Raw genomic sequence first — 27,259 nt, 5'->3', positions numbered from 1 at the left:
GTACCAGACGGAGCAGTTATGAACATAGATCTATAACATAAGCTATTACATATGCTAATTTAATAATAAAAGAATGTATCGATTGGTTGTCGTTGTAGATGAAACAAATCTAAGGCATTTTAACTCTGTGTTTCTAGGAAATCAGTTGAATGAAAGAGTGTCCTATCACAGGCTTGCCGGCATATACAGGCATTTGGGTCAGAGTGAACTGGCGGAACACTTCTACCTGAAGGCTCTTTCTCTTTGTCCCTCTCCCATGGAACTAGAAGAGGAAGCTGTGTATTACATGAAGGTCTACTATATCCTGGGGGACATAATATTCTATGACCTGAAGGTATGGAAAGAATTTTAGAGTATTGGATAATTTTATGCTATTGGTATTATTTTTTGTTTGGTAAAAAAAAACGTCTTGTGTAGCATTACATACTGTACATATTGAAATGAAAGTTACAAGTCTTTAACTTTAACTTTAACTTAATGTGTTTAATCAATGTGGCTCTCCAGCCCTCGTTTGATTTACAATAGGGGTGCAAAACACTAGGTTCTTGCTCAATGACAGCCCCTGTTGTGCTTGCTGCTCACAGAATTGGGTTTATGAGGAGTCTGCAAGCTAATGATTGTGATGTGGGTATTTCCTCACAAGGTACAGGGAATGGGATCCTTAATGCTCTGTACCAGATTTTCAATCTGCTCTTACTAGGGAGGTAGGGGGAGCAAGTGCTGTGTGTATAGTGTCTACAGGGCACAATTTTACCTTAGTGTTCCACTCCCCTGCCTGCAGTAGATCAACCCCAAATAGGGTTGCCACCTTTTCTGAAAAATACCGGCCTTTCTATATATTTATCTTTTTTCCCTATTAATAACATTGGGGTCAACCATCATTAAAATACCGGACAGGTGGCAACCCTTACCCAAAAGCCTCTGGATGATGCTGGGGATTATGGCACAGATTGTCCTTCTCTAAGCCGACCCTTTAGATAGATATTTGAGGGGGCAGCTGTAGTTTAGTAACCTATAAAAATCAGATATTTCCTTTCACATACATTATTCAAAAAAATACAGTGCATTTATTAGGTACATGAAAATTATATGTGAAACCCCATGTTTCATGGGGAGGTGTTTTAACTTTTTAACTTTTTAGCACCAATCACTTAAAGCAATTCTCACAACTGGGCTTTTCATCAAAAGAGATCATTGTTCTACCTGCACCAGCCAATAAAGGAAAACTATACCCCCAAAATGAATACTTAAGCAACAGATAGTTTATTTCATATTAAGTGACATATTAAAGAATCTTACCAAACTGGAATATATATTTAAGTAAATATTGTTCTTTTACATCTCTTGCCTTGAACCCTTATTTCGTGATGGTCTGTGTGCTGCCTCAGAGATCACCTGACCAGAAATACTGCCTGTTAATTGGCTCATGTAACCTAACACGTATGATTTGTTTGAATTGTTTGTGTGCACCGTGAATCATACGATCCCAGGGGGCTGCCCTTATTTTTTAAAATGGCAATTTTCTATTTAAAATTACCCAATGGCATATACGACTAAAAAAGTATATTATTATGAAAATTGTTTATTTACATGAAGCAGTGTTTTACACATGAGCTGCTTTATGCAATATCTTTTTATAGAGACCTACATTGATTTCTGATTGGTTGGTCTGAGCGCAAATTTGCTCTTAAGGTGGCCATAGATGTTACAATTGTGATCTTTCCTGGAAAAGATCTTTTCAGGAAAGATTGTTTGTTTCAATAAACACGTGTAGAGCTGAATTGTTAGATACAATAGAATTCTACCTGTATTTGACAATTCAGCACTAACAATGGCCGATGTTCGGGTGATTTCAAAGGTGCCTGATCAGAATTTTCCATCCAGCCTGAGGGACGAGCCGACCGATATAAAAGTCTTCTGCCAATATCGGTCGGCTCATCTATCACCACACACATCGATTCATTTACGAAAATTAGTTTTGTACTATATGATAGGTGCATCTATGACCACCTTTAGTTAATTGTTAGTAAACAAATCCTGTAGTATCTTGATCATATTCTCTGACCCATGTCCTTAATTTTAGGATCCTTTTGATGCTGCGGGATACTACAACCTTGCGCTTGCAGCGGCTATGGATCTGGGCAACAAAAAGTCTCAGCTGAAGATCTACGTCCGGCTTGCCACCATTTATCACAACTTTCTAGTTGATCGGGAAAAGTCTCTTTTCTTCTATCAGAAAGCCCAAACCTTCGCATCAGAGCTTAATGTTCGGAGAATGACATTTTCCTCAGGACAAAATCATCAGGCGCCTGCGCGTACGTCTATTAAATTGACCATGTGAATCAAGAATGCAAACACTTAGCGAGGAGACTTGAGGCCCCAGCAAAAGGGACAACGTTTTCACCCTTTGTCCCTGTTCAATGTCATAGTTTATTGCAAAACAATTTACAGAAACTAATAATAATGGAAACATCAAAGTGAATTTATGCACCATGGAAGGTGTTCTTTCCTACATTTTTTTCTTTTCCATGCTGAGAAATAAGAAATGTACTATACTAAAAGGTCATTATATCCTCTAATTGTCCTGCTCAATTGTCCCTGCCAGGGGAGGTCCAAGCTAGCAGCTAGTTTCATCTTGCCACGCCTCCTGGACTGCTAGGCCACACCCCCTCTGACTTAGTGTAATAGGATTATAACACACGTCATACATGTATATTCTTGTAAACTGAACTGAAAGATGTACTGTGAATTAACACTGAGAGTTTATAAAAGCAGGAAAACTATGTAGCTATTATGTGTTGATTGAATGTATAGTAACATGTATTGTGCACTTGATACCTACTGGCTCTGCTGGTTACTTTCCTGAAAAAGGAAATGAACAGTTGTAATTATTATCTACAGTCAGGGTTGGACTGGGTGTTTTACTAGAGGTTCTACAATAGCTACAGATAAGCAAAGGTTTTTATTACATACATAGGATGAAAACGATATGCATAACCGAATAAGCAAAATGAGCAAAGCTCTCCTTTCTGCAACCAAGACTGGGAGATCCTGAACAGCCCACACATTGAAGTGCTCAAACGGTGCACAGAGGTCCTATGGCTGCATGCGTAACCCCACAGGCGAAATCTCAACTGACACCGGGGGTGTTAAAGTGTATCTTGCATTTTTGGGCCATTGGATCACTAAGGAAAGACCTGTTGGACCCCTGTGCATTGGGGGTGTTGTATATAGAGGACCTGGAGCTTGTAGCTGGGGGGCCAGAGTCAGCAGCCCAGGTGGGTCCCGGACACCCCAGTCCGACACTGTGTACAGTCTTCCTCAGTAGCGTAACTAGAGGGGGACGGGCCCTGGTGCGTGACGCGCAGCCGGGCCCTGTTTCCCTCCATACGGCCCGCATTTGTCAGTGGCCCTGGCCTGTTCGCACTCCCTGCTCCCCCCTGGTAGTTCCACCACTGGTCTTCCTCTTATATAAACCTAATCAGATTATTAAATGCCTAAATGTTACTTGTCTAGTAATCCATAGCAACCAATCAAGTAGCCTAATGCAGTGTCGGACTGGCCCATCGGGATTCCAGGAAAACTCCCGATGGGCCAGGTGCTTCTAACCATTTAGCCTATTTCATGGTCATTCTCTATTTCTTTATGGGAAAAAAATAATAATGGTAGAATATAGTAAAAAGAGATAAAAGACTAGGAGAATAAAGAGGTTGAGTGAGGGGAGGAGGAATAATAGTTTGTAAAGTTGGCCCGTGGGCTAAGGTTTCTGGTGGCCCCTGGTATCCCAGTCCGACACTGGCCTCTGCCTGTTGCATTAAAGCACCAACCTAGTAAGTCCTGGGACCAGGTCAGGGTGCAGTCTGTAAAGGTTGAGGGAGAGAGTTGGGTTAGTAATTGAAATGTATATGAAATGAAAATGCGGCGTGACAGAAATTGGCTGGGGCGCATTGTTTACATGTGCAGGGTTGGGACAGAGATGATCCAATGTTGACTAAAATCTACTGGGCAGAGCAAGTAAAGTAAAGGGCACACGCACTTGAAGAACAAGAGAGATTTATAAGGTTTGCTGATGGGATGAAATGTTGGTGAGAGTGTGAGGGGCAGATCTTGATTCAGTAATTGGGTGAGCACAAGGGGCAGAGAGAGTAGGGAGGTGGACACTGTAAAAAGCTGGGGGTGTGAGGGGTAGATCTTTGTAAGAAGGGGTGATGAGAATATCCAGTGATTTTGAGAACCTGAGGGGCCCTTTTAATGGGGTGGTTCACCTTCAAGTTAACTTTCATTGTGTTATAAAATGGCTAATGCTAATCAACTTTTCACTTGGTCTTCATTATGTATTATTTTAATAGTTTTTCTTATTAATTTATTTGCCTTTTTCTTCTGAATCTTTCCAGCTTTCAAAAAGGCATCACTGACCCCATCCAAAAACAAATGTTCTAGAAGGCTACAAATGTATTGTCATTTTTATTACTCATCTTTTTATTCAGGCCCACTCTTATTCATTTTCCAGTCTCTTATTCAATTTGTATTATTATTTTATTATAATTATTATTTGCCTTCTTTTTTTGACTCTTTCCAGCAGAGCCGGGCCAAGCCAACTTCGCGCGTTTGCTTTTTTGCACGCTGACATACTATACACATACATTGTTTAGTGTACAGAACAGGGCCTGGACTAGGGGTAAGTGGATGGAGGAGGTACGTACCCTGTGCCCCCTTCACCCTTGCGCCCTAGGCACATGCCTCTTCTGCCTTCTTCCATTGCTAGCCCTGCTTTCCAGCTTTTAAATGGGGGTCACTGACCCCATCTAAAAACAAATGCTCTGTAAGGCTACAAATGTATTGTAATAGCTAATTTTTATTACTCATCTTTCTTTTCAGACCCTCTCTCATTTATATTACAGTCTCTAATTCAAATCAATATATGGTTGCTAGGGTAATTTGACCCCTCGCAACCAGATTGCTGAAACTGCAAACTGGAGAGCTGCTGAATAAAAAAGCCAAATAACTCAAGAACACAAATAATATCACACTAAAAGTTAAATCAAAGGTGAACAACCCCTTTAAGTACTACAGTAAGCCCCTTTGGCCAATATGAAGCACTGTGCTCACACACAAACCAAGGGCACACATACATGCTAGGTTACATCAGTCAGTGATTGGACAGAGGTGCATCTTTTACTCTTGCACTTCCTGTTACAGATATAACCTACATTATTACCTGTCAGGTGATCAGTGAGCAACACACAAAATCACAAAATGGTGGTTCAAGGGAGAGCCAAATGTAAAATATATGGAAAATATTACGCTTACTTTAGAGATGCCATTGAGGTATGTGTTTAAGCCAGGAATATCTGGTTTAAAAAAAACAAATGTTCAATTGTCCTAAAGCAGAGACGTGAGTAATGTATAAATCTACACGTGAGCAGCCAAGCAGGTAAGAAGGGGCAGTCGGATTGTATCTTGTAATTTGTGGAGAAATTATGTGATAAATTCCATGGAAAGGAATATTATAATACAATGAACCCCTCAGTGACTGCTAATATCCTTATCATTTACAGTAGGGGGTACATTATCCCTTATAATACATGAGTGATACTCAGAGTTCCCTGTATAACTCAGCCTGCAGCCTTGTGTCTTTATATGGTCACAGAACAACCCCTCAGTGACTTATAATATCCTTATCATTTACAGTAGGGGGTACATTATCCCTTATAATACATGAGTGATACTCAGAGTTCCCTGTATAACTCAGCCTGCAGCCTTGTGTCTTTATATGGTCACAGAACAACCCCTCAGTGACTTCTAATATCCTTATCATTTACAGTAGGGGGTACATTATCCCTTATAATACATGAGTGATACTCAGAGTTCCCTGTATAACTCAGCCTGCAGCCTTGTGTCTTTATATGGTCACAGAACAACCCCTCAGTGACTTATAATATCCTTATCATTTACAGTAGGGGGTACATTATCCCTTATAATACATGAGTGATACTCAGAGTTCCCTGTATAACTCAGCCTGCAGCCTTGTGTCTTTATATGGTCACAGAACAACCCCTCAGTGACTTCTAATATCCTTATCATTTACAGTAGGGGATACATTATCCCTCTATTACAATAATGCTTTATTATGTGTAAGTATAGGCTACTGTATACAGAATACAGTTATTTTTGAACAAAATGCTTTTTCCACTAGAGGTCAGCAGAGGTAAAGGTTCGCTTTCCAGTGAGCCAAATCACTGAGCTTTATACCCAGTATATTATAGTGTTAGTTAAAGACATGGAAAAATATTAGATATTTTCAGATTTTTAAACTCATCTCATCTAACCGATTAATTTAAATGAATCCCACAGTCAGGCAAGAAAATAAAGCCCCCCTGTCATATATACATACACACATACATTGTTTTAAACACATAAACGCCCACTTACCATTGGAAACAGGCGCTGGTTTAAATGACAGACTGAAAAAGAATAAGTGAGGCCTGAATGGAAAGAGTAACAATGAAACATAATAAGAGTAGACTGAATCTGCTTTATTGGTGACAGGTGATGCCGACCTTGCAAACCAGATGACATTTTAACAGGACAGAGAAAGAGAGAGAGAGGCGAGCAGAGCCAGATGCATTGTGGGTAAAAATGTGACACTCTGCACCTTGCCCCTTTAGTAAACGGAGCCCCTAATGTTTAATGCTCATGTTTCTAGATTGAGAAGATGTTTTCGTATTCATATTTATGCTTGGTATCTCAACCTAGAATCTATCCCAAATGTCAACCTCCAAATCAAATACTTATCCTGTAATAAGGACATGGGTGATGCTAATGGAGCCTATCTCATATCCCAACTGTCATATAATGACCAACGTGAGATAGGTAGAGTGGAAACCACATAGCACATACCACTTTATTACCAAATCTCAACCTCCCGATTTAATAGTTCTCAACTAATAAGAGTCTAGTCATGCAGATAGATGTAGAGTAAAGATCTGTGTCTCCAAAGATGCCCCAGTAGCTCCCCATCTTCTTTTCTGCTGATTCACTGCACATGCTCTGTGCTGCTGCCACTTACTGAGCTTAGGGACCCACTCACAATATACAGTACACATAGAATAGAAATGTCACAATATAAAGCTGATTAGTAATTAATACAGATAATTACTACATGGCAGAACAGAAACCAGTGCAATTAGCATCAGAATTTAATAATCAGCAAACCTGTAGCATCAGCTTATATTACAGGGGAACCTCATTTTCTGCTGGATAATTAGTGACGAGCCCTAAGCTTAGCTTCTCAACAGCTGCTCAGAGCCCACTGAGCATGTGAGTGTCACAGACACTTTCCAAGATGGTGACCCCCTGTGACAAGTTTGAAGTCCTGGATCATTGCTGCTATTGACAAGCTGAAAATTTAGGCTGGTGCAATAAGTTCAGTATTTTAAATATGGCATTTTTAGCCATATTCATTTTTAGGGTTTAGTTCTCCTTTAAAGTGGTTTGTCGCCTTTGACCTTTAATATGACATAGAGAGTGATATTCTGAGACAATTGCAATTGGTTTTAATTTTTTTACTATTTATGGTTTTTGAGTTATTTAGCTTTTTTATTCAGGAGCTCTCCAGTTTGCAATTTCAGCAGTCTGGTTGCTAGGGTCCAAATTACCCTGGCAACCATGTATTGATTTGAATAGGAAACTGGAATATGAATAGGAGTGGGTCTGAATATAAAGATGAGTAATAAAAATGACAAAACATTTGTTTTTGGATGGGGTCAGTGACGCCTTTTTGACAGCTGGAATGATTCTGAAGAAAAAGGCAAATAATTAAAGAGCTATAAAAAATAAATAATGAAGACCGGTTGAAAGGATGCTTAGAATGGGCCATTCTGTAACATACTAAAAGTTAACTTGAAGGTGAACCACCCCTTTAAAAGAAACAGATTTTTTTTCAGACAAATTTTATGTTTCGATATTTTTAATTTTGAAGAGAGGTGAGCTGGTAACTGTGATTTTGTGTGGAAAACATGAGTCACTGTGTTCTTCCCGCTGGAGTTCAGATGGCTGCGGGGATAGGGTCTCGCTGATCTGTTCTTAGAGTTCTGCTAAACAGATGGAGCTGTCTCGCCTTGCACAGAGGGAAGGCAAGTGCAGTAAGTGTAAACGTTAGAAGTTGTTTAAGCTTCGCAGTTTTCATGTAGTCAGCCCACGCTCTGCAGCATTTACTGGAACTCTAATTAGAAACATGTCCTTAAAAGAAACATGCTCAAATAATGGAAACTGTGCCGTTTGGGCAGTTACACTAATGTAACCCCATCTAGGCTAGACCTTGTCTGGCTAACAAACAGGCAGAGCACTGGTTACATTTGATCGTCTCTCCACAGGATGGGCCTCTGCTACGTGAAAGGGTAAAGAAATGGTGTTGTGCAACTACACCTCGCTTGTGCTGCGTGACTAAATAAAAGAATTTGATAACAGAAACTTTTTGAACATAACAAATAACAACAGGCTTTCTTCTCTTAAAGTGCAGATCAGGGTTTTATACTCACAATCCTTTGAGGTTTATCACATTACATGTCAGGTAACATCACAGCAATTCAGAGCCAGCACCTTGTGACACACCTGTGGAGATAGTGTATCACACTGATAGATGCACTTCAGGATCTCTGAACGGTGACCTGGATCCCCACACGTTGGATCAAGGAAATCACATAAACTAAATCCCTATTAGTCTGTGATCCCTACACTAAAGGCCAGTGGTGCCTGAGGGGAGAGCTACCCCCTTGCTATTCCTCCTAGTTGGAGTGCAGGCTGCTCTTGCTCACTAGTTCTATCTGACTCACTTTCTTAAAAAAGAAACAACCACGTCCTGACTACTCCTCATTCATGGGGTCCCTGTATCCCCGACTTCACCAAGGGCCTAATCACTCTTGGGGGCCTTCTTTTTACTGGGGCCTGTGATCAGCATCCATATCATCCAGTTTCAGATGAAAAAGCAGGGCCCAGGGCATACCTCCCAACAGTTTCGAGGGATAAAAAAGTTCCCGCGTGTAGTGCAGTGAAATTTGTTTGACCATGCCCGTTTTTGGCCACACCCCCTAATTACCATGTTCATTTTACAAAATTTGGCAGGTTATGAAAGTTTGAACATGTTTCTATGTTTTTTTTCAGTTATACAGTTTTGCTTATGAAGGTGAATTGCCCTTTAAGCTGTGAGCCTAACTTCCCCCAAGGGACCTGTTATCTTATATTGTTACAATTACTTATCTCGAAATTGTTATAAAAGTATCTTATCTGCAGTTGTGGCTGTTCTGGGCTCTCTGCCAAAAGACAAAAAGTTAGAAACTTTGTTTCTTTTTCTGGCAGTTCAGTGCAGGGAAAAACTGGACTTTCCAGTACAAACAAGGGTCAAAAGAGGGACTGTTCCTCTGAAAATGGGACAGTCGGGAGGAATGCCAGGGCCAGATTTGCCTTGAGGGCATCTGGAGGCCGGTTTCCTCCGTCGCCCCCTCCTCCTTAAAGGGCAACGCACATGCACATCCTTTCTTCTTACTGGAGCACTAGTGCCTAATGGCTAGTGCTCTGGCCTTTGTGGCCTCACCACAAATACGGGCCTGCAGGGGCCCACCAGCTCTAGGGCCACTGGGTTTATTCCTGGTCTCCTTCCGGCCCTGTCCGACCCTGGCCCTGACCAGTTACATTACAAGTAACTTAATTACTTCAGAAATGCTACAGAATTATTATAGGAATTGCTCAGTGTAAACATAAAAACTTGGTTAATAGATAGGTTGTGCAAAATAAAAAATGTTTCTAATATAGTTAGTTAGCCAAAATGTAATGTATAAAGGCTGGAGTGACTGGATGTGTAACATAATAGCCCGAACACTACTTCCTGCTTTGCAGCTCTCTTGGTTTCCTCTAATTGGTAGTAACCAATCAGTGACTTGCAGGGGTGACCACATGGGTCATAAATGTTGCTTCTGAGCTGAATGCTGAGGATCAATTACAAACTCACTGAACAGTTATGTCCCATGTGGCCCCCCTTCAAGTCACTAACTAACTCAGAGTTAGAGAGCTGAAAAGCAGGAAGTAGTGTTCTGGCTATTATGTTACACATGCAGTTACTCCAGCCTTTATACATTGGCTAACAAACTATATTAGATTGCACATACAATATATTTACCCAGTTTTTACTTTTACACTGAACTGTTCATTTAAAGAAGAGAGCCCAATTCACTAGGGGAGCAAATAAGTGAGGCACCTCTAATCACTTAGTTGAAGTAGTAATTGGCAGTAATTGATTGGTGCTTAATGAACAGAGATAGAAAAGAAGAGGCAAGAAGGGAATTGTTCTCTTTCTGCTTTCATTTCTCCTGTGTGAGACTTTCCAGCTATTCTGACAAAATAATGATATCACTTGTGCTTCAATTAGAAACGTTCCATATGGGAGAGGAATTAGCAGCAAAGTCTTCAGGACCACCCACACAGTATAAACTCTGCCCCCCTCTCTGCCATTGTTACTTCATGTTGAGTTCTAATCTGGCTTTGCCCAGGCATTTGTGTATCGTCTTAAAATGTTTCTTTTTACTAGTAAAAACTTCCCTAAATCCATCAAAGGGGACACCTAATACAATAGGCCCTTGCACTGGCCAATGAAAATATTTGAAGTGCTGGGTTTAATTTGCCAGGGAACGATATCTGCCCCTTGGAAAGATTTACTGCAGTTTGACTGTGAAAAGATTCTTCTGGGAGAACAGAAATAAAATGATAAAAGGCAGAAGGATAAAAAGCAGGTGAAGGAACTTTATTTGGGAGACCAAAATATTTTACCAGACCCCACCCATGACCCATTGATCCCCACCCATACATGAGTTAACTACTTTCTCAATCATACCCAGTATCCAGCTGCTGCAGAACTCTACTATGTGGCATAGGGATTGCAGTGCCCAATAGCTGTAAGTACCCAATAGATGAAAGTGCCCAATACCTGTAAGTGCCCAATAGCTCTAAGTGCCCAATAGCTGTAAGTGCCCAATATCTGTAAGTGCCCAATAGCTATAAGTACCCAATAGCTCTAAGTACCCAATGGCTTTAAGTACCCAATAGCTGCAAGTACCCAATAGCTATAAGTGCCCAAAAGCTGTAAGTGCCCAATAGCTGTAAGTGCCCAATAGCTCTAAGTACCCAATGGCTTTAAGTGCCCAATAGCTGCAAGTACCCAATAGCTGTAAGTGCCCAATAGTTGTAAGTGCCCAATAGCTGTAAGTACCCAATAGCTGTAAGTGCCCAATAGTTGTAAGTGCCCAATAGCTGTAAGTGCCCTATAGCTCTAAGTGCCAAATAGCTGTAAGTGCCCAATAGCTGTAAGTGCCCAATAGCTGTAAGTACCCAATAGCTGTAAGTGCCCGATAGCTGTAAGTGCCCAATAGCTCTAAGTGCCCAATAGCTCTAAGTGCCAATTAGCTGTAAGTACCCAATAGCTCTAAGTGCCAAGTAGCTGTAAGTGCCCAATAGCTGTAAGTGCCCAGTAGCTCTAAGTGCCAAGTAGCTGTAAGTGCCCAATAGCTGTAAGTGTCCATTAACTCTAAGTGCCAAATAGCTGTCGTCATGTTTTGGAAAGGCAGAAAGGGAGAAGAAGCTGCTTTTGGAAAAGTGAAGCCAAATGCTTAGACCTGACCTACATGCAACCTTTAGATTTACGTTTAGTATGTTATAGAATGGCAAATTCTAAGCAACTTTTCAATTGGTCTTCATTGTTTATTTTTTATAGTTCTTTATTTGCCTTCTACTTCTGACTCTTTCCAGCTTTCAAATAGGGGGTCTCTGACCCCATCTAAAAACAAATGCTCTGTAAGGCTACAAATGTATCATTACTGCTACTTTTGATTACTCATCTTTCTCTTGAAGTCCTCTCCTATTCATATTGCAGTCTCTAATTCAGATCAATGATCAACGAATTGCAAATTGTCTCGGAATATCAATCTCGACTTCATAATAAAAGCAAACTCAAAGATGAACCACCCCTTTAACTTTTATTATGTTATAGAATGGCTAATTCTCAGCAACTTTTCAATTTGTCTTTATTATATATTTTTACAGTTTTTGAATTATTTACATTTTTTCTGACTCTTTCCAACTGTCAAATTGGGGGTCATCTAAAAACAAATGCTCTGTAAGGCTACAAATGTATTGTTATTGTGACTTTTTATTCCTCATCTTTCTAATCAGACCCTCTCCTATTCATATTCCAGTCTCTTATTCAAATCAATGCATGGTTTCTAGGTTAATTTGGACCCTAGTTTGCTGTAATTACAAACTGGAGCGCTATTGAATAAAAAGGTAAATAACCCAAAAACTCGAAATAATGAAAAATAAAAACCAATGGCAAATTGTCTTAACCTACATATGGCTGATACTGAACTGCTCAACGTATAGATGATATTGAACTGTTTGACCTACTGATCAACTGCTCCTCTCATGTGGGTTATGAACTTCTCACTCTATGACTAATGCTGAACTCTTCGACCTATGGCTGATAATAAATGGCTCAACCCATAGCAGATGATGAACTGCTTGTCCTAGAGTTGATGAACTGCTCAATCTATGGCTGATGATGAGCTGTTCAACCTACTGTATGGCTGATGCTGACAGTAACAAACAAAGCAATATTCAAGACAATCCCAGGCAGAGCATCGCAGTGGAATTTGAATTGCTGTATAATAGAGTCTGCCCAGGTTCAATGGCTAAATGTATTGTACTGATCGCTTGTCTAGTCACTCACCATAACATAAACCAGATTTGCTTTGGGCTAATTCCAAAGACTTTGATGGGAACATTTCCGAGACCTAAACATGATTAGAACTCAAAAGGGCAATTTGCTTTAGTTTTGAAAAGAAAAATGTTTTCTGTTTGCAGGAGGCCATGGGTTGCCATGGGAAAGTCTGGCTAAACTTCAGTGACTATACCAGTGACCAGTTCTTCTAAAGATTTGCTTTATAGCAAAATATATACATTATATTACATTACTAAAGATTAGTGATGTGCGGGGCAGCCCAATACCCGCAGGTCAGGCAGGTTCGGGCCAACCTCACACCCACATTTTCGGGTCGAAGTCGGGTCCGGGTTGAGCTCTTCTGACTGCTCTCCCTGCCTGCGACCTTACACTGCCGGCTTCCAACTTTCACTTTTATAGGCGTGGGGCTATGAAAGCAAGGGGGGAAATCAGGCGCGGACGGGTTCAGGTGTGGGTTTTACCTGACCCGCACATCACTACTTAAAGGGCATGTAAAGTCTAAAATAGAATAAGGCTAGAAATGCTGTATTTTGTATACTAAATATAAACATGAACTTACTGCACCACAAGCCTAATCAAACAAATAATTTATGCTTTCAAAGTTGGCTACAGGGGGTCACCATCTTGTAACTTTGTTATACATCTTTGCAAGACTAAGACTGTGCACATGCTCAGTGTGGTCTGGGCTGCTTAGGGATCGTCATAAACAAAGCTGCTTGAGTTCTGCATGGCTGGGAAGTAAGGCGGGGGCTCCCCCTGCTGTTCATAAGTATGAATGTTTCCCTGCTCAGCAGTTAGGGACCGTCTGACAATTCCTATCCACAGCAGTAAATGAAGTGAGAGTTTCACTGCATACAGTCAGGTTTCTTATAAAAACGGTACACATTTTTTAATTAAAGCATATTGGAGATAGGTTTCTTTTTCATTAAAGAAAGTAAAAATGGGATTTTATTTTTTTGCCTTTACATGCCCTTTAAGTTCTTGCAGTGTAAGAAATGCATCTTTCATGGAGACAATATTAGAATATAATAGGCAAATCCCAATTCCCTGTGAGAGGGGTTAAAGGGGTGGTTCACCTTTAAGTTCAATATTAGTATGTTCTAAGCAACTTTTCAATTGGTCTTCATTATTTATTTTTTTATAGTTTTTGAATTATTTGCCTTCTTCTTCTGAGTCTTTCTAGTTTTCAAATAGGGGTCACTGACCCCATCTAAAAAACAAATGCCCTGTAAGGCTACAAATGTACAAACTTTTTATTACTCATCTTTCTATTCAGACCTCTCCTATTCATATTCCAGTCTCTTATTCAAATCAATGCATGGTTGCTAGGGGAATTTGGACCATAGCAACCAGATTGCTTAAACTGCAAACTGGAGAGCTGCTGAATAAAAAGCTGAATAACTCAAAAACCACAAATAAAAACCAATTGCAAATGATCTCAGAATATCACTCTCTACATCATATTAACAGTTAATTTAAAGGTGAACAACCCCTTTAACTAGTCATCTCTACTAAAGGTGAATGTGAGAATCAGAGAGATTGGGGAGGGGGGCACATAGAGAGAGTTGGTGAGAGCACTGAGCACATTATTGGCACAGAAGCAAATCCCAGTAGTGAAGATGAAGAAGGTGTCAGTAACAGTGGGTGGAACTGATCTCCTCCTCCCTCCTTCCCTGTATAGGCTGATGCTGTAGGAGGGAGATCATTTCAGTCCCGGCTCCAGCCTTTAACTTGAGCAGCAGCAGCAGGAGTCGGCCAGTCGTCTCGGAAAGTGCAGACTCTGCGCCCACATTGCGCCCGGTGCTCTTCCTCAGCCTGTTCTGCCTTTCCCAGCCCGGCTCGGGTTACACATGTGACTGCTCAGTGTAGCGACAGCCTGGAGACCATATGTGACCCGTTGGTGCCCAATAAGGAATTCAGCCAGTTGGACAAGACCCCAATTGCCCCCCATGTCCCAGACGCTTCCATAGGAGGCCATCGGTATCAATAGCAGAAGAACTCCACTCTGCCCAATAAATAGCGCCTTCCCATCCCCTCGGGATGAAGCTTTGCGCCTGGCTCCCTCTCTGCGCCCTGCTGCTCGTTCTCCTCCCCAGGACTGAGTCTTGCCCGGCGCGTTGCGATGTCTCCCGCTGCCCCAGTCCCATCTGCCCGAGCGGCTACATCCCCGACCGCTGTAACTGCTGCCTGATCTGCGCGGCCGGAGAAGGAGATCCCTGTGGCCGGGAAGGGGAACCCCCATGTGGGGACAGTCTGCAGTGCAAACCCCCTCCTGGCATGAGAGGAGCAAAGGGAACGTGTCAGTGCAAACACAGCAGCCCAGTGTGCGCTAATGACGGGCAGACCTATGAGAACCTGTGTCAGCTGAAGGCCGCCAGCAGGAGGGCCCTACAGAAAGGACACTCACCTGTGGTGCTGCTGCAGAAGGGAACCTGCCCATCGGGTAAGGGGTAAGGGAGGGTTGGCATCACACTTAAAGGGCTTGTTCACCTTTCAGTTAACTTTTAGTATGTTGTAAAGAGTGATATTCTGAGAATACTTGCAATTGGTTTTCATTTTTTATTATTTGTGGTTTTTGAGTTATTTAGCTTTTGAATCAACAGCTCTACAGTTTGCGATTTCTAGTGATGGGCGAATTTCTCCCGTTTTGCCCAAAAAAACGCCAACTTCCAGCAAAATTCGCGAAACGGCAAAAAATTCTCGAAAAATCGTGAAATTGGAAAGTTCACAAAAATAGTTACATTTGAACATTTTCACAAAAAAACAAGCAATTCGAACGTGTTTTTAAAAAAGAATCAAGCAATTCTATAGTTTTCACAGAAAAATCAAGCAATTCGAATGTTTTCACTGACAAATCGAGCAATTCGAACATTTTCCCAAAAATCGAGCAATCCGAACAGTTTTGCAAAAAAATTGAGCAATTTGAACGTTTTCACATAAAAATCGGAAATTTCCACCAGCGAATTTCCACTGGCGAATTTTCGCAGTAGATTCCCCAATTTAATCGCCGGGGCAAAGCGCGGAAATTCACCACGAATTCGTGCCAGGCAAATTTATTCACCCATCACTAGTAATTTCCACAATCTGGTTGCTAGGGTCCAAATTCACCTTTGAATTAACTTTTAGTATAATGCAGAGAGGGATATTCTGAGACAATTTGCTTGGTTTCCATTTATTATTATTTGTGTTTTTTGAGTTATTTAGCGTTTTATTCAGCAGCTCTTCAAGTTGCATTTTAAACAATCTAGTTGCTAGGAACCAAATGACCCTAGCAACCATGCATTGATTTGAATAAGAGTATATGGATTATGAATAGAAAAGGACTTTTCTAGAAAGATGAGTAATCCAAAGTAGCAATAACAATACATGTGTAGCATAACACAAATAATTATAAAACTATAAAAAAATAAATAAGGAAAACCAAAGTAAAAGTTGCTTAGAACTGGCCTTTCTATTACATACTAAAAGTTTACTTAAAGGTGAACCACCCCTTTAGCCCACGCCCCTGTCTTTATATTGTACATTGTAACTGTCATGTCCTATAGCGCCCGCCTAGTCAGTAGGGAACTCTATATCAGCCAGAACTAGAAACACCTCTGCCAGACCCTTTTCCAAGTTATGCCCAGTTTCTGCTCTACTAGCGCTCAACTACAACTCCCAGCAGCCACAACAGATGACTGTTTGGCCTCTGGGCTTTATTGGAAGTTGTACTTCATCAGGAGTACTGCAGTCTAATTCTGAAAGGGGTTGTTCACCTTTAAATTAACTTTTTAGTATGATGTAGAGAGTGACATTCTGTGTGTAATTGGTTTGCAATTGGTTTTTATTTTTTAATATTTGTGCTTTTTGTGTTATTTAGCCTTTTATTCAGCAGCTCTCCAGTTTGCAATGTCAGAAATCTGGTTGCTAGGGTCCAAATTAACCTAGCAACCATGCACTGATTGCATAAACCAACATCACCTGACGGGTTTTGGGAGCAACTACCTTAATCATAGTGATTAAGGGAGTTGCTCCCGAAACGCGTCAGGTGATGTTGGTTTCTGACCCGTTGCAATAAACCACCTTTCTTTTTAACCGGAGTGCCGCCTTTCTATCCTCTTGAGCATAAATTCAAAAAACATTGGTAAGTTGACCTTTTCTCCTGAGATATATTTAAATTGCTCCGTAATTAGGGCTTTACTGGGTCCTCTTCACTCCTGGGCCCCCCAGCAACCGCAGGGTCTGCTTCCTCTGTAGTTACACCCCTGTGAATAAGAAACTAGAATATGAATAGGAGAGGTCTAAATAGAAAGATGAGTAATAAAAAGTAGCAATAACTACATTTGTAGCATTTGTTTTTTTAGATGGGCCCATTTGGAAGCTGAAAACTATTGTTATTTCTACTTTTTTTACTCAGCTTTATGAGTCTGGAAGGATTTGGGCAGGTGTCAGTAACTGAGCAGTAAGCGCACATACCGAGTCTAGTAACCTATAGCAACCAATTATCACATGGCATTAGCATTGACTTACAAATGTTGGGGAAGGGTGCAAAGTGCACAAAAAAATCCAGGATTTGCACTTTCCAGGCTGCCTGCACTTCAGCACTGTATAATTCATGAGGAGTGAGGCATTAGGTAGTGCCCTAGGCAGAAATTGCGAATTTAATACAGCTTTTATGAACCCGGAAACTGTTTAGTGACCACTTCCACCAGGGGAAGAAGTTTTGCAAATGTTATAGTTTGCGGCACAGTGAATGTAATAAAACTTGTTTGCTCCAAAAGATTACGACACCTTCAAGCACTTCTTAAAAGTGGGCAATGCGACAATTAAAATTCGCAATGTAATAACAGTTTAAGGAAGGGTAGTACATAGAAATTTGTATTCTTATTTGTGCAAATTGTTTGGCTCTGTTTTTTAATTTAATTTGCAACGTTTATTCCATTCCCCCATATGTGCACTAATTCCCCTGACACAATGCACTAATGATGATAATTATGTGCCCCTTCATTGCTCTAGAACTTGCTTTTGGGGTATTGTTAAATGCCCCCTTGATTGGTTGACATGAATTACTTGACCTGACAAACTTTGCACCTTATATTTAGTGATGGGTGAAATTTTCCCGTTTCACTTTGTCACGAATTTTGCAAATTTCCAGCAAAATTCACGAAACTGGTGAAAAATTTGAGAAACTGTGATTCTGCCATCGGCGACAATTCCCCCGCGTCAAAATGGGTGCAGGCGTCAAAGTTGACGCTGGCGCCTATTAAAGTCAATGGGCGTCCGTTTATTGTCACCGGGGTCTAAATGAGCGCCGGTATCGGAACTGTCACCGGCGTTGAATAAACTTTGACGCCGGCATAACGGCCAAATTCATCGCGATCTCCCATCACTACTTATAGTACAAGTCCCAGTGAGACCCACGATCAGCTCGTACAGATCAGAGAAACTACAGCTTGTGGCAGATACTCGGCTCGGTGCCCATGAGAGTCCGACTTGGATTTATATGACATGGCGACTGTATTTATTATGTTTTTTTTAGCACAAAACCTATTCTGAGTGTTTGGTTTATACAGAGCTCACTGTACTGAATTATTAGTCGCTTCATATTAAGTGCAATGATTTGTTTAGCTGACACTCAAGGCTCTTGTCCAGGGAGAGATAAACACTGGCAGGGAGACCAGTCCAAAGCCATAACAATGAATAGAGTCAGCACCTAAATAAGTCGTTACTCACCAGTCTGCCTCCCACTATGCTGCTGTAAAATACGGCATCACTTTCTGGCTGACAGTTACTGGAAGGATTAGACTCTGCAGACATAATTCAGGCTGAGAAAAGGGGATCATCCGTCCTTTGAGCCCCCATCCTTACTATTAAAGAGACAAGCACGTGCTTCAACCAGAACCAAGACTTTCTTTCATTATCCAGCAACGGCAGCATTGTTATATTTTATTTATTAAAGGGGTGGATCACATTTAAGTTAACTTTTAGTGTGTTATAGAATGGCTAATTCTAAGAATTTTTTCAATTGGTCTTCATTATTTATTTTTTATAGTTTCTTAATTATTTGTCTTTTTCTTATAACTTGTTCTAGCTTTCAAATGGAGGTCACTGACCCCATCTAATAAAAACAAATGCTCTGTAAAGCTACACGTGTATAGTAATTGCTACTTTTACTCATATTTCTATTCAGGCCTCTCCTATTCATATTCCAGTCTCTTATTCAAATAAGTACATGGCTGCTAGGGGAATTTATGGGTATGCACCCAAATCTACTATTTTGGATTCGGTCGAACCCCCGAATCCTTCACAAAAGATTCGGCCGAATATCGAACCGAATCTGAATCCTAATTCGGTTTGATATTTTATGAATCCTAATTTGCATATACAAATTAGGGGTGTGAAGGGGAAAAGTTTTTTACTTCCTTATTTTGTGACAAAAAGCACACGATTTCCCTCCCCACCCCTAATTTGCTATTGCAAATTAGGATTCAGATTCGATTCGGCCAATCTGAATCCTGCTGAAAAAGGCCGAATCCTGGCAAAAGCCAGAACCAAATCCTGGATTCGGTGCAACCCTAGTAATTTGGACCCTAGCAACCAAATTGCTGAAACTGCAAACTGGAGAGCTGCTGAATAAAAAGCCAAATAACTCAAAAACCACAAGTAATAAAAAATGAAAACCAATTACAAATTGTCTCTCTACATTTTACTCAAAATTAATCTAAAGGTGAACAACCCCTTTAATGATGTCAGCAGCATCTCACAAAAATCAGAGATGATTGGAAGGCAGGATATATTATATAATAATGGTTTTTTTTTTGGTTATGGTTTTGATGGCACTTTATTAAAGTAGCATGATAGGGGCCAATATTACATGAGCAGGGCAATCATTACTGTAGCAAACAGGGTGGTATCAGTGTCCCTGTATCCCACTATCACCAACACACAGACACATTCCTTTCTTATAATCATATAGGGGATTTGTCCAACATAAATAAAGAGCCTAACAACTGAAATCACAGCCTCTGGGGAGAGATCACAAGCCTGTGGTCACTCTCCTATTTGCAATTTCAAGTCTGAATTTTATGCCTTTTTTTACCCAAAACCTTGTATAAATATATTGAGTTTGTTCCAGAAAATTGACATGTAAGTAGGGTACAAACTGTATTCAAGTGTCTCTTTAGGAAGAACGTGGCATAAACATAGAGAAGCACAACATGCCCAGGAGAAGGAGAACTTTGGCACATATCCGTAGAGATTGAACATATGATTGCCCTCATACAGCAGCTCTATGCAACTCAGCTACTTCACCTGCAGAGATTTACTCCACCACCCAATTGTCCCTATTCTTACCAGCGCCTTTCCAACCCAGGCCTATACCCCGGCATAAAGAGTACGCCCCATAGACTGTATTCTTTTGTATCTACTAATTTAACAATGAATTTAGTAATGAGTTTATTTATCTTTCTTCGGTTAATTATAAGAAAGTTGTTGTTGATTGACTTATTTATTTTTATTCATGTTAATATATAGTTTTTTCATTCTAATTGGTAATTTATTAATTGTGACCGGGACAGCAGTATTTAATATTTCCGTCATTTGTCAACAACATTTTTGTGATCCGTTAACAATGTATTCATTCTTCATAGGTATCCTTTAAGATTTCTTTTTTTTTTCCAACATTATTGATATATATTTCTCCGCTTGCCTGGCTCCCAGATTTATGTATATTTTATATATATTTATGACAGGAAATATATAATTGTATGTTTATATTGTAAGCATATTAATCTGTATAATTCCATTTTATGATATTATATTCTAGTAATTTAGCGTATTTAATACTGTTCACTGCCGTAACAACCACCACTGTTTTATCACACACTAAAGGGTTTATTTACTAAACTCCAAATACCCGAAATTCCACAAAATCCGAAGAATTTGTGATTTTTTCTTTATAAAATCAGACTTTTAAAAAAATCACGAATTTTTCAGAATTTCTTAAACCCCGAATATTAAAACACGGCATCTCAAACCTGTCGAGGTTGCATAAAAGTCAATGGGAACAGTCCCATTGATTTTTGGTTGTGTCGTGGGTTTTGGGCAATTTCACTATGTTTTTGGAGCTTTCGGGTGAAAACTCCGAAAAATTCGGAGATTTCGGGGAAAATTCACGAAAAAATCATGAAAATCTGAGCTTTTCCCGCAAAGCAAATTTTCAGGAAAATGTAATAATAAATAAGCGTTAAAAAACCCGAGCGGGTTAGATTGGAGTTTGTAGCAGCCGATATTGCGATAAATTCGGACCTTGATAAATAACCCCCTAACTATGGTAGGATCCAATAATAATTATTATTCTTACAAATATTTGTATTTACCATCACTCTAAAAACGTTGTTGTGTGATTGTGTTTAGCAACCTTTAGACCAATGATTTTATATATGAGGCTATATAAGTGTAATTTATAGTGATAGTGATTTCGCTTCGCCGGAAAATTCGCCGCCGCCCGTTTTTGACGCTGGCTCTCTGCTACATGTGTTTGTCCGTATGGGACGATTTTATTGGAATACGTAAATAAATATGGATTTTTATTAATACACTCGCATTCATGAGTCCTGCAACATGGTGAGCCACTAGGTACGATTTTGATGACTCACCGCCCCATGGATAGGGTTGCCACCTGGCCAGTAAAAATGATGGTTTATCCCAATGTTATTAATAGGGGAAAAAAAGATAAATATATAGGAAGGCCGGTATTTCGTTCAAGAAAAGATGGCAACCCTACCCATGGACAGGCCTGACTGCCTACAAATGGGCAGTTTGGTTTGATCCCGTAGAAATAGTGGCCTCCGATTTGCCAATATTTGGTGGATTTTGATCCCTGAGAAACTGATTGGACAATGTTTTGGAATTCTGTGTAGCTGGTGAAATAGCCCAGCTCAGTTCAGGGTAAAGGTTTTTTCAGGACGTTAAGTGCTTTTTATATGAAGGCTACAGAGAGACCACAAGAGCTAAGCATGTGTACAGTATGTGTTTATAGACAATACAAGATATTTTAGCCCTGTTATTAAGGAAAGCCAGTGAGTTTGTGGCATGTAGCTTTGGCCCAGGAAGATTCTTACTAACATACCAATTCTTTTCTGCCAGTATAGGTCACCAACATCCCAACAGTCCAAGATACAAATTTAACTTCATTGCTGATGTGGTGGAAAAGATTGCTCCCGCTGTCGTGCACATTGAACTTTCCCTGAGGTAAAGTCAACTGTTTCTGTGAAAGAAAGATTTACAGTACAGGTATAGGACCCCTTATCCGGAAACCCGATATCCAGAAAGCTCCGAATTACGGAATGGCTGTCTCCCATAGACTCCGTTTTATACAAATAATCCAAATGTTTAAAAATGATTTCCTTTTTCTGTGTAATAATAAAACAGTAGCTTGTACTTGATCCCAACTAAGATATAATTAATCCTTATTGGAAGCAAAACCAGCCTATTGGGTTTATTTATTGTTTAAATGAATTTCTAGTAGACGTAAGGCACGAAGCATTCTGGATAACAGGTCGCATACCTGTACTAAGGAACAAGCTCAGAGCTGGCCTTCAGGGGTACAAACGGCAGTGACCACGTAGAGGGGCCCTGCTGGGCGGCAGTTGGAGGTATAACACCCGTTGTCCTGAAAACTCTGAATTACTAGAAGTCTCCTTAGACTCCATTTTATCAAAATAATCCAAATTCTCATATGATTTCCTTTTTCTCTGTAATAATAAAACAGTACCTTCTACTTGATCCCAAGTTTGAATTGGTCATTCTACAACATACTTAACGTTAACGTTAAGGCGAACTACCCCTTTTAAATTTGAGGTTAGACTCTTGCAGATATGGCCGACCCATAATCCGCAGACTGACTCGTGGCTGGATGAGTTCTGGGGTCATACCATCGACAGCTTATTAAGAAAAGCAGAGGGAGTGGGCAAAAAAAGGTGATGCCAACATAGCTCTACTTATAATCAGGGATTTTATTGGCTGATTTTAACACATCACATGCCAAACAGGAAATATATATTTTTTTATTACAAATAAACAGATTTTGCAGAATATTTTTCAAAAATGTTCAGTAAAACATATTGGCACACTCACCAAGAGCCTCAAATGAAACAGCGGGGGTTATTTATAAACACTGAGCAAATTCGCACCTGGATAACAACCAATCAGATGCATGCTTTCAGTGTTCAACATAAACTAATCACTGATTGGTTGCTTTAGGTTATTGCCCAGGTGCATATTTGCCCAGTGTTTATAAATGAGCCGAAGTCACCGCTCTTGACAAATTGCTATGGAACATGGTGGGTACTGACTGCAGCCCCTTCCAACATGCAACGTTCTCTGCCTTGGTTTAAAGGAATTCTGTCATGATTTTTATGGTGTTGTTTTTATTTCTAAATTACACTGTTTTCACTGCAAGCAATTCAATCTATCATATACAATTTAATTCCTGAGCCAACAAGTGTATTTTTATTATGGAGCTGCTTTCTGACAGGCTGTTGTTTCTCCTACTCAATGTAACTGAAGGAGTCGCAGTGGGACCTGGATTTTACTATTGAGTGCTGTTCTTAGATTGTTATGTTTTGGAAGCCGGGGATGAGTAGAGTATAACAGTGCTTTATTAGCAGGTTCATGCAGCCATTACACTTCAACTCTAATACTAAAACACAGTCTAGAATTTACTATGTACACAGTATAAAGCTGGCCACAGGTGCAAAGATCCGATCATTCGAATCTCCTGACCTGCCACTAACCATTCAGATCAAATAAAGTAGTAAAAGAACAGATCAGCTGATGTTGTGCCCCTGACAGCAATCGTACGAAAGTTATGTCCAACAAAAGCTGGTGACTGAAAATCGCACGATCCGCAATACATACAGAGATATTATCGGCAGCCGACAGAAATCTTTTAACCTGTCCAATCGACCAAACGATGAAAACTTTTCGGGACTCTCTACACACGGCCTGAAAATCGTATGAAGCGAGGATTCATATGATCAGATCTTTGCGTCTATGGCCAGCTTTACTCTTGTGCACAATGACACCTTTGTATAAACACCACAAAGATCTACCAGGGAGCTGTTATCTGGTTACCTTCCCATTGTTCTTCTGCTGAGCTGCTGAGGGGAAGAAGGGAGGGGGTGATATCACTCCAACTTGCAGTACAGCAGTAAAGAGTGACTGAAGTTTATCAGAGCACAAGTCACATGACTGGGGGCACCTGGGAAACAGACAATAAGTCTAGCCCCATGTCAGATTTCAACATTAAATATAAAAAATGGATTTCAGTACGGAAGTCTGCTGGAGCAGCACTATTAACTGATGATTTTGAAAAAAGCATGTTTTCCCAAGACAGAATCCATTTAAATTAGTTTTTGGTACATTGTGTTGAATTGCTGCTCTAACTCTGGTCTGTTTTGTCCCTGCAGGCACCCACTATTTGGACGTAATGTCCCCCTGTCTAGTGGATCTGGATTTATCATCTCAGACCTGGGATTAATTGTGACCAACGCACACGTGGTGTCCAGCAGTAACGCTGTATCGGGCCGGCAGTACCTTAAAGTGCAACTGCACAACGGGGATTCCTATGAAGCCACAATAAAAGATATTGACAAGAAATCTGATATTGCGACAATCAAGATTTACCCCAAAGTAAGCACGAAGTGATGCATTATGTATATAATGTCACTGTAGGTACAGGTATGGGATCCGTTATCCCGAAACCCGTTTTCCAAAAAGCCATGAATTGCGGAAAAGCTTAATTTTATCCAAATAATGCAAATTTTAAAAAGGTATTTCCTTTTTCTCTGTAATAATAAAACAGTAGCTTGTATTTGATCCAAACTAAGATATAATTAATCCTTATTGGAGGCAAAACCAGTCTATTCGGTTTATTTAACGGTTATTGATGATTTTTTTAGTAGACTTCAGGTTCAAAGATCTAAATTATGGAAAGATCAGTTTCCAGAAAATCCCAGGCCCGAGCATTTTGGATAATAGGTCTAATACCTGTAGAGGAATTCCTCACTGTATCATTGCTATAGCTATACACAGTCACATTTGCCAATGACAAGTCTAGATATTATGCTGTAGAATTGCTAAACAGAGAAATTTTGTCCAAATGTCAGTATTTACCCCAAATGATCTGTTATAAAATGTCTTGTTACACTTGTATTATAAAATGATTGCAAGGGGCAAGGAGGGACCACCACTGCTTGGTTGCTATCGTGAGCGAACCTAGTAACAGCTGAAAAACATAAAAATCCAAATGAAAGTTACATGAAAATTTTCATTCCAGAAAAAGCTGCCAGTTTTGCTGCTGGGCCAATCTGCTGATCTGAGACCTGGAGAATTCGTTGTGGCCATCGGAAGCCCCTTTGCCTTACAGAACACTGTTACGACAGGCATTGTGAGCACAGCGCAGAGAGATGGGAAAGAACTGGGGCTACGAGACTCCGACATGGACTACGTTCAAACAGACGCCATCATTAACGTAAGCCCAATCATCTACATCACTGTGGGATATTTCTTCCAGTTTGCCTCAAAACCAAAGTAATATATTCCTGACTCCCGAATGGCAATTATACTAATCACATCATCGCAACAATACCGAATTTATTGAGAACAAAAGCCTTTCATTTTCAGATTTGCTAAAGGAAACAACTCAAAAGCACAAAAGGATCTTGTTAAACAGAACATTAAGAGGAAAGAAAAATTCCTTAACAAGAAATGAAGCCGTTGTGGGGGTCTCAGTGGTGTCACTAAATATTACTGAGCCCAACAGCAAATTAATGTTAGTGCCCTCATCATATCCATTGGTTAATCGGTTTTACTAATATATAGTGAAATTATTCATTAATTAGGAACTTGTGGGGCCCTCTATACCTCATGGGCCTCCCTGTACTGGCAGGGTCTGATTCCTCTGTAGTTACGCCCCTGGGGTCCAAATAGTTGGAGATCAACACAAGCATGAAAATAGTTCCTGCGGGTGCCAAATAGGGGTGGTGATTGGCTATTTAGTAGCCACTATGAGGACTGGCAGCCTACAGGAGACTCTGTTTGACAGTATGTCTGGTTTTTATGCAACCAAAACTTGTCTCCAAGCCTGGGATTAAAAAATAATCACTTGATTTGAGGCCGCTGGGTGTAACATCCAAGGGGTTGATGAGAAACATGTGCTCATGTGCCACTGACTGGGGACCACTATTCTAAAGGTAAGGCACTTCCCGAGTATTTTGTAACTTCTTTCCCCTTTATGTATATGTATTAACGGAGAACTAAAGCAGTAGGCTAGAAATGTTATGCATTGTGTTTTGGGCTTCTGTACCAGCCCAAGGCAACCACAGCCCTTTAGCAGTAAAGATCTGTGTCTCCAAAGATGCCCCAGTAGCTCCCCATCTTCTTTTCTGCTGATTCACTGCACATGCTCTGTGCTGCTGTCACTTACTGAGCTTAGGGACCCACTCACAATATACAGTACACATAGAATAGAAATGTCACAATATAAGGCTGATTAGTAATTAATACAGATAATTACTACATGGCAGCACAGAAACCAGTGCAATTAGCATCAGAATTTAATAATCAGCAAACCTGTAGCATCAGCTTATATTACAGGGGAAGCTCATTTTCTGCTGGATAATTAGTGACGAGCCCTAAGCTTAGCTTCTCAACAGCCAATCAGAGCCCACTGAGCATGTGAGTGTCACAGACACTTTCCAAGATGGTGACCCCCTGTGACAAGTTTGAAGTCCTGGATCATTGCTGCTATTGAGAAGCTGAAACTTTAGGCTGCTGCAATAAGTTCACTATATAAAAATATGGCATTTTTAGTGTTTAGTTCTCCTTTAAGTGATTTTATTCCCTCCTACAGATAATGCAATTGATACAGTAAAGCCTCCATAAGAATCCAGAATTTGGTTCAGGATTCGGGCAGGATTCAGCCTTTTTCAGCAGGATTCGACTAAATCCTTTTGCCTGGCCAAACTGAATCCGAATCCTAATTTGCATATGCAAAATAGGGACGAGGAGGGAAATCGCATGACTTTTATCACACCCCAGATTTGGTTCAGTATTTGGCCGAATCTTTCATGAAGGATTTGGGGGTTCGGCCAAATCCAAAATAGTGGTTTCAGTGCATCCCTAGCCAATCCCTAGCCAAATGTTAGGCACCCCCAAGTGATTGCATTTACTTACCTGACACCCTGGGCCGGTGCTCCTATCAGAAGAAAACTGCACCAGCCTGGGGTTATTCCAGTGAGCACCACGCAGCTTCCTACTTCTTCTTTCTTCAAATTTCCCAGGGAAGACGCATGCGCAGTAGAACAAAATAAAATAGCCAACTTTTTAGTTAAAGTTCAGCTTTTCACTCTACTACGCAAGCGCAGTCGTGAGAAGAAGAAGAAACCAGAAGCCGATCACTCTGTGTTGCTGGAATAACCCTGGACTGGTGAT

At 40.4% G+C, this 27,259-nt stretch overlaps 2 protein-coding genes across 5 annotated transcripts in view; both read left to right on the top strand.

Annotated features, from left to right (window-relative positions):
- Positions 1 to 2,783, top strand: part of sh3tc1.L (SH3 domain and tetratricopeptide repeats 1 L homeolog) — a 35,324-nt gene extending 32,541 nt beyond the window's left edge. The window contains exons 17-18 of one of the 2 annotated variants that reach the window (XM_041587760.1): positions 138 to 334; positions 2,084 to 2,783. In XM_041587760.1, coding sequence (XP_041443694.1) covers positions 138 to 334; positions 2,084 to 2,341 — 455 coding nt within the window. In that variant the 3' untranslated portion in view covers positions 2,342 to 2,783. Of the gene's footprint in view, positions 1 to 137; positions 335 to 2,083 lie in introns of those variants that run through there. The other variant, XM_041587764.1, reaches the window with a different exon arrangement.
- Positions 2,784 to 5,365: 2,582 nt separating this feature from the next.
- Positions 5,366 to 27,259, top strand: part of htra3.L (HtrA serine peptidase 3 L homeolog) — a 28,843-nt gene continuing 6,949 nt past the window's right edge. The window contains exons 1-4 of one of the 3 annotated variants that reach the window (XM_018228458.2): positions 5,366 to 5,434; positions 21,911 to 22,015; positions 24,235 to 24,457; positions 25,104 to 25,298. In XM_018228458.2, coding sequence (XP_018083947.1) covers positions 5,403 to 5,434; positions 21,911 to 22,015; positions 24,235 to 24,457; positions 25,104 to 25,298 — 555 coding nt within the window. In that variant the 5' untranslated portion in view covers positions 5,366 to 5,402. Of the gene's footprint in view, positions 5,435 to 14,415; positions 15,228 to 21,910; positions 22,016 to 24,234; positions 24,458 to 25,103; positions 25,299 to 27,259 lie in introns of those variants that run through there. The other 2 variants (XM_018228457.2, XM_018228454.2) reach the window with 2 other exon arrangements.

This window comes from Xenopus laevis, chromosome 1L (assembly GCF_017654675.1).
Source record: "Xenopus laevis strain J_2021 chromosome 1L, Xenopus_laevis_v10.1, whole genome shotgun sequence".
NCBI classification, from domain to species: domain Eukaryota; kingdom Metazoa; phylum Chordata; class Amphibia; order Anura; family Pipidae; genus Xenopus; species Xenopus laevis.
The sequence above is the reverse complement of the archived record's forward strand: the minus strand, read 5'-3'. Positions and strand labels throughout refer to the sequence as shown.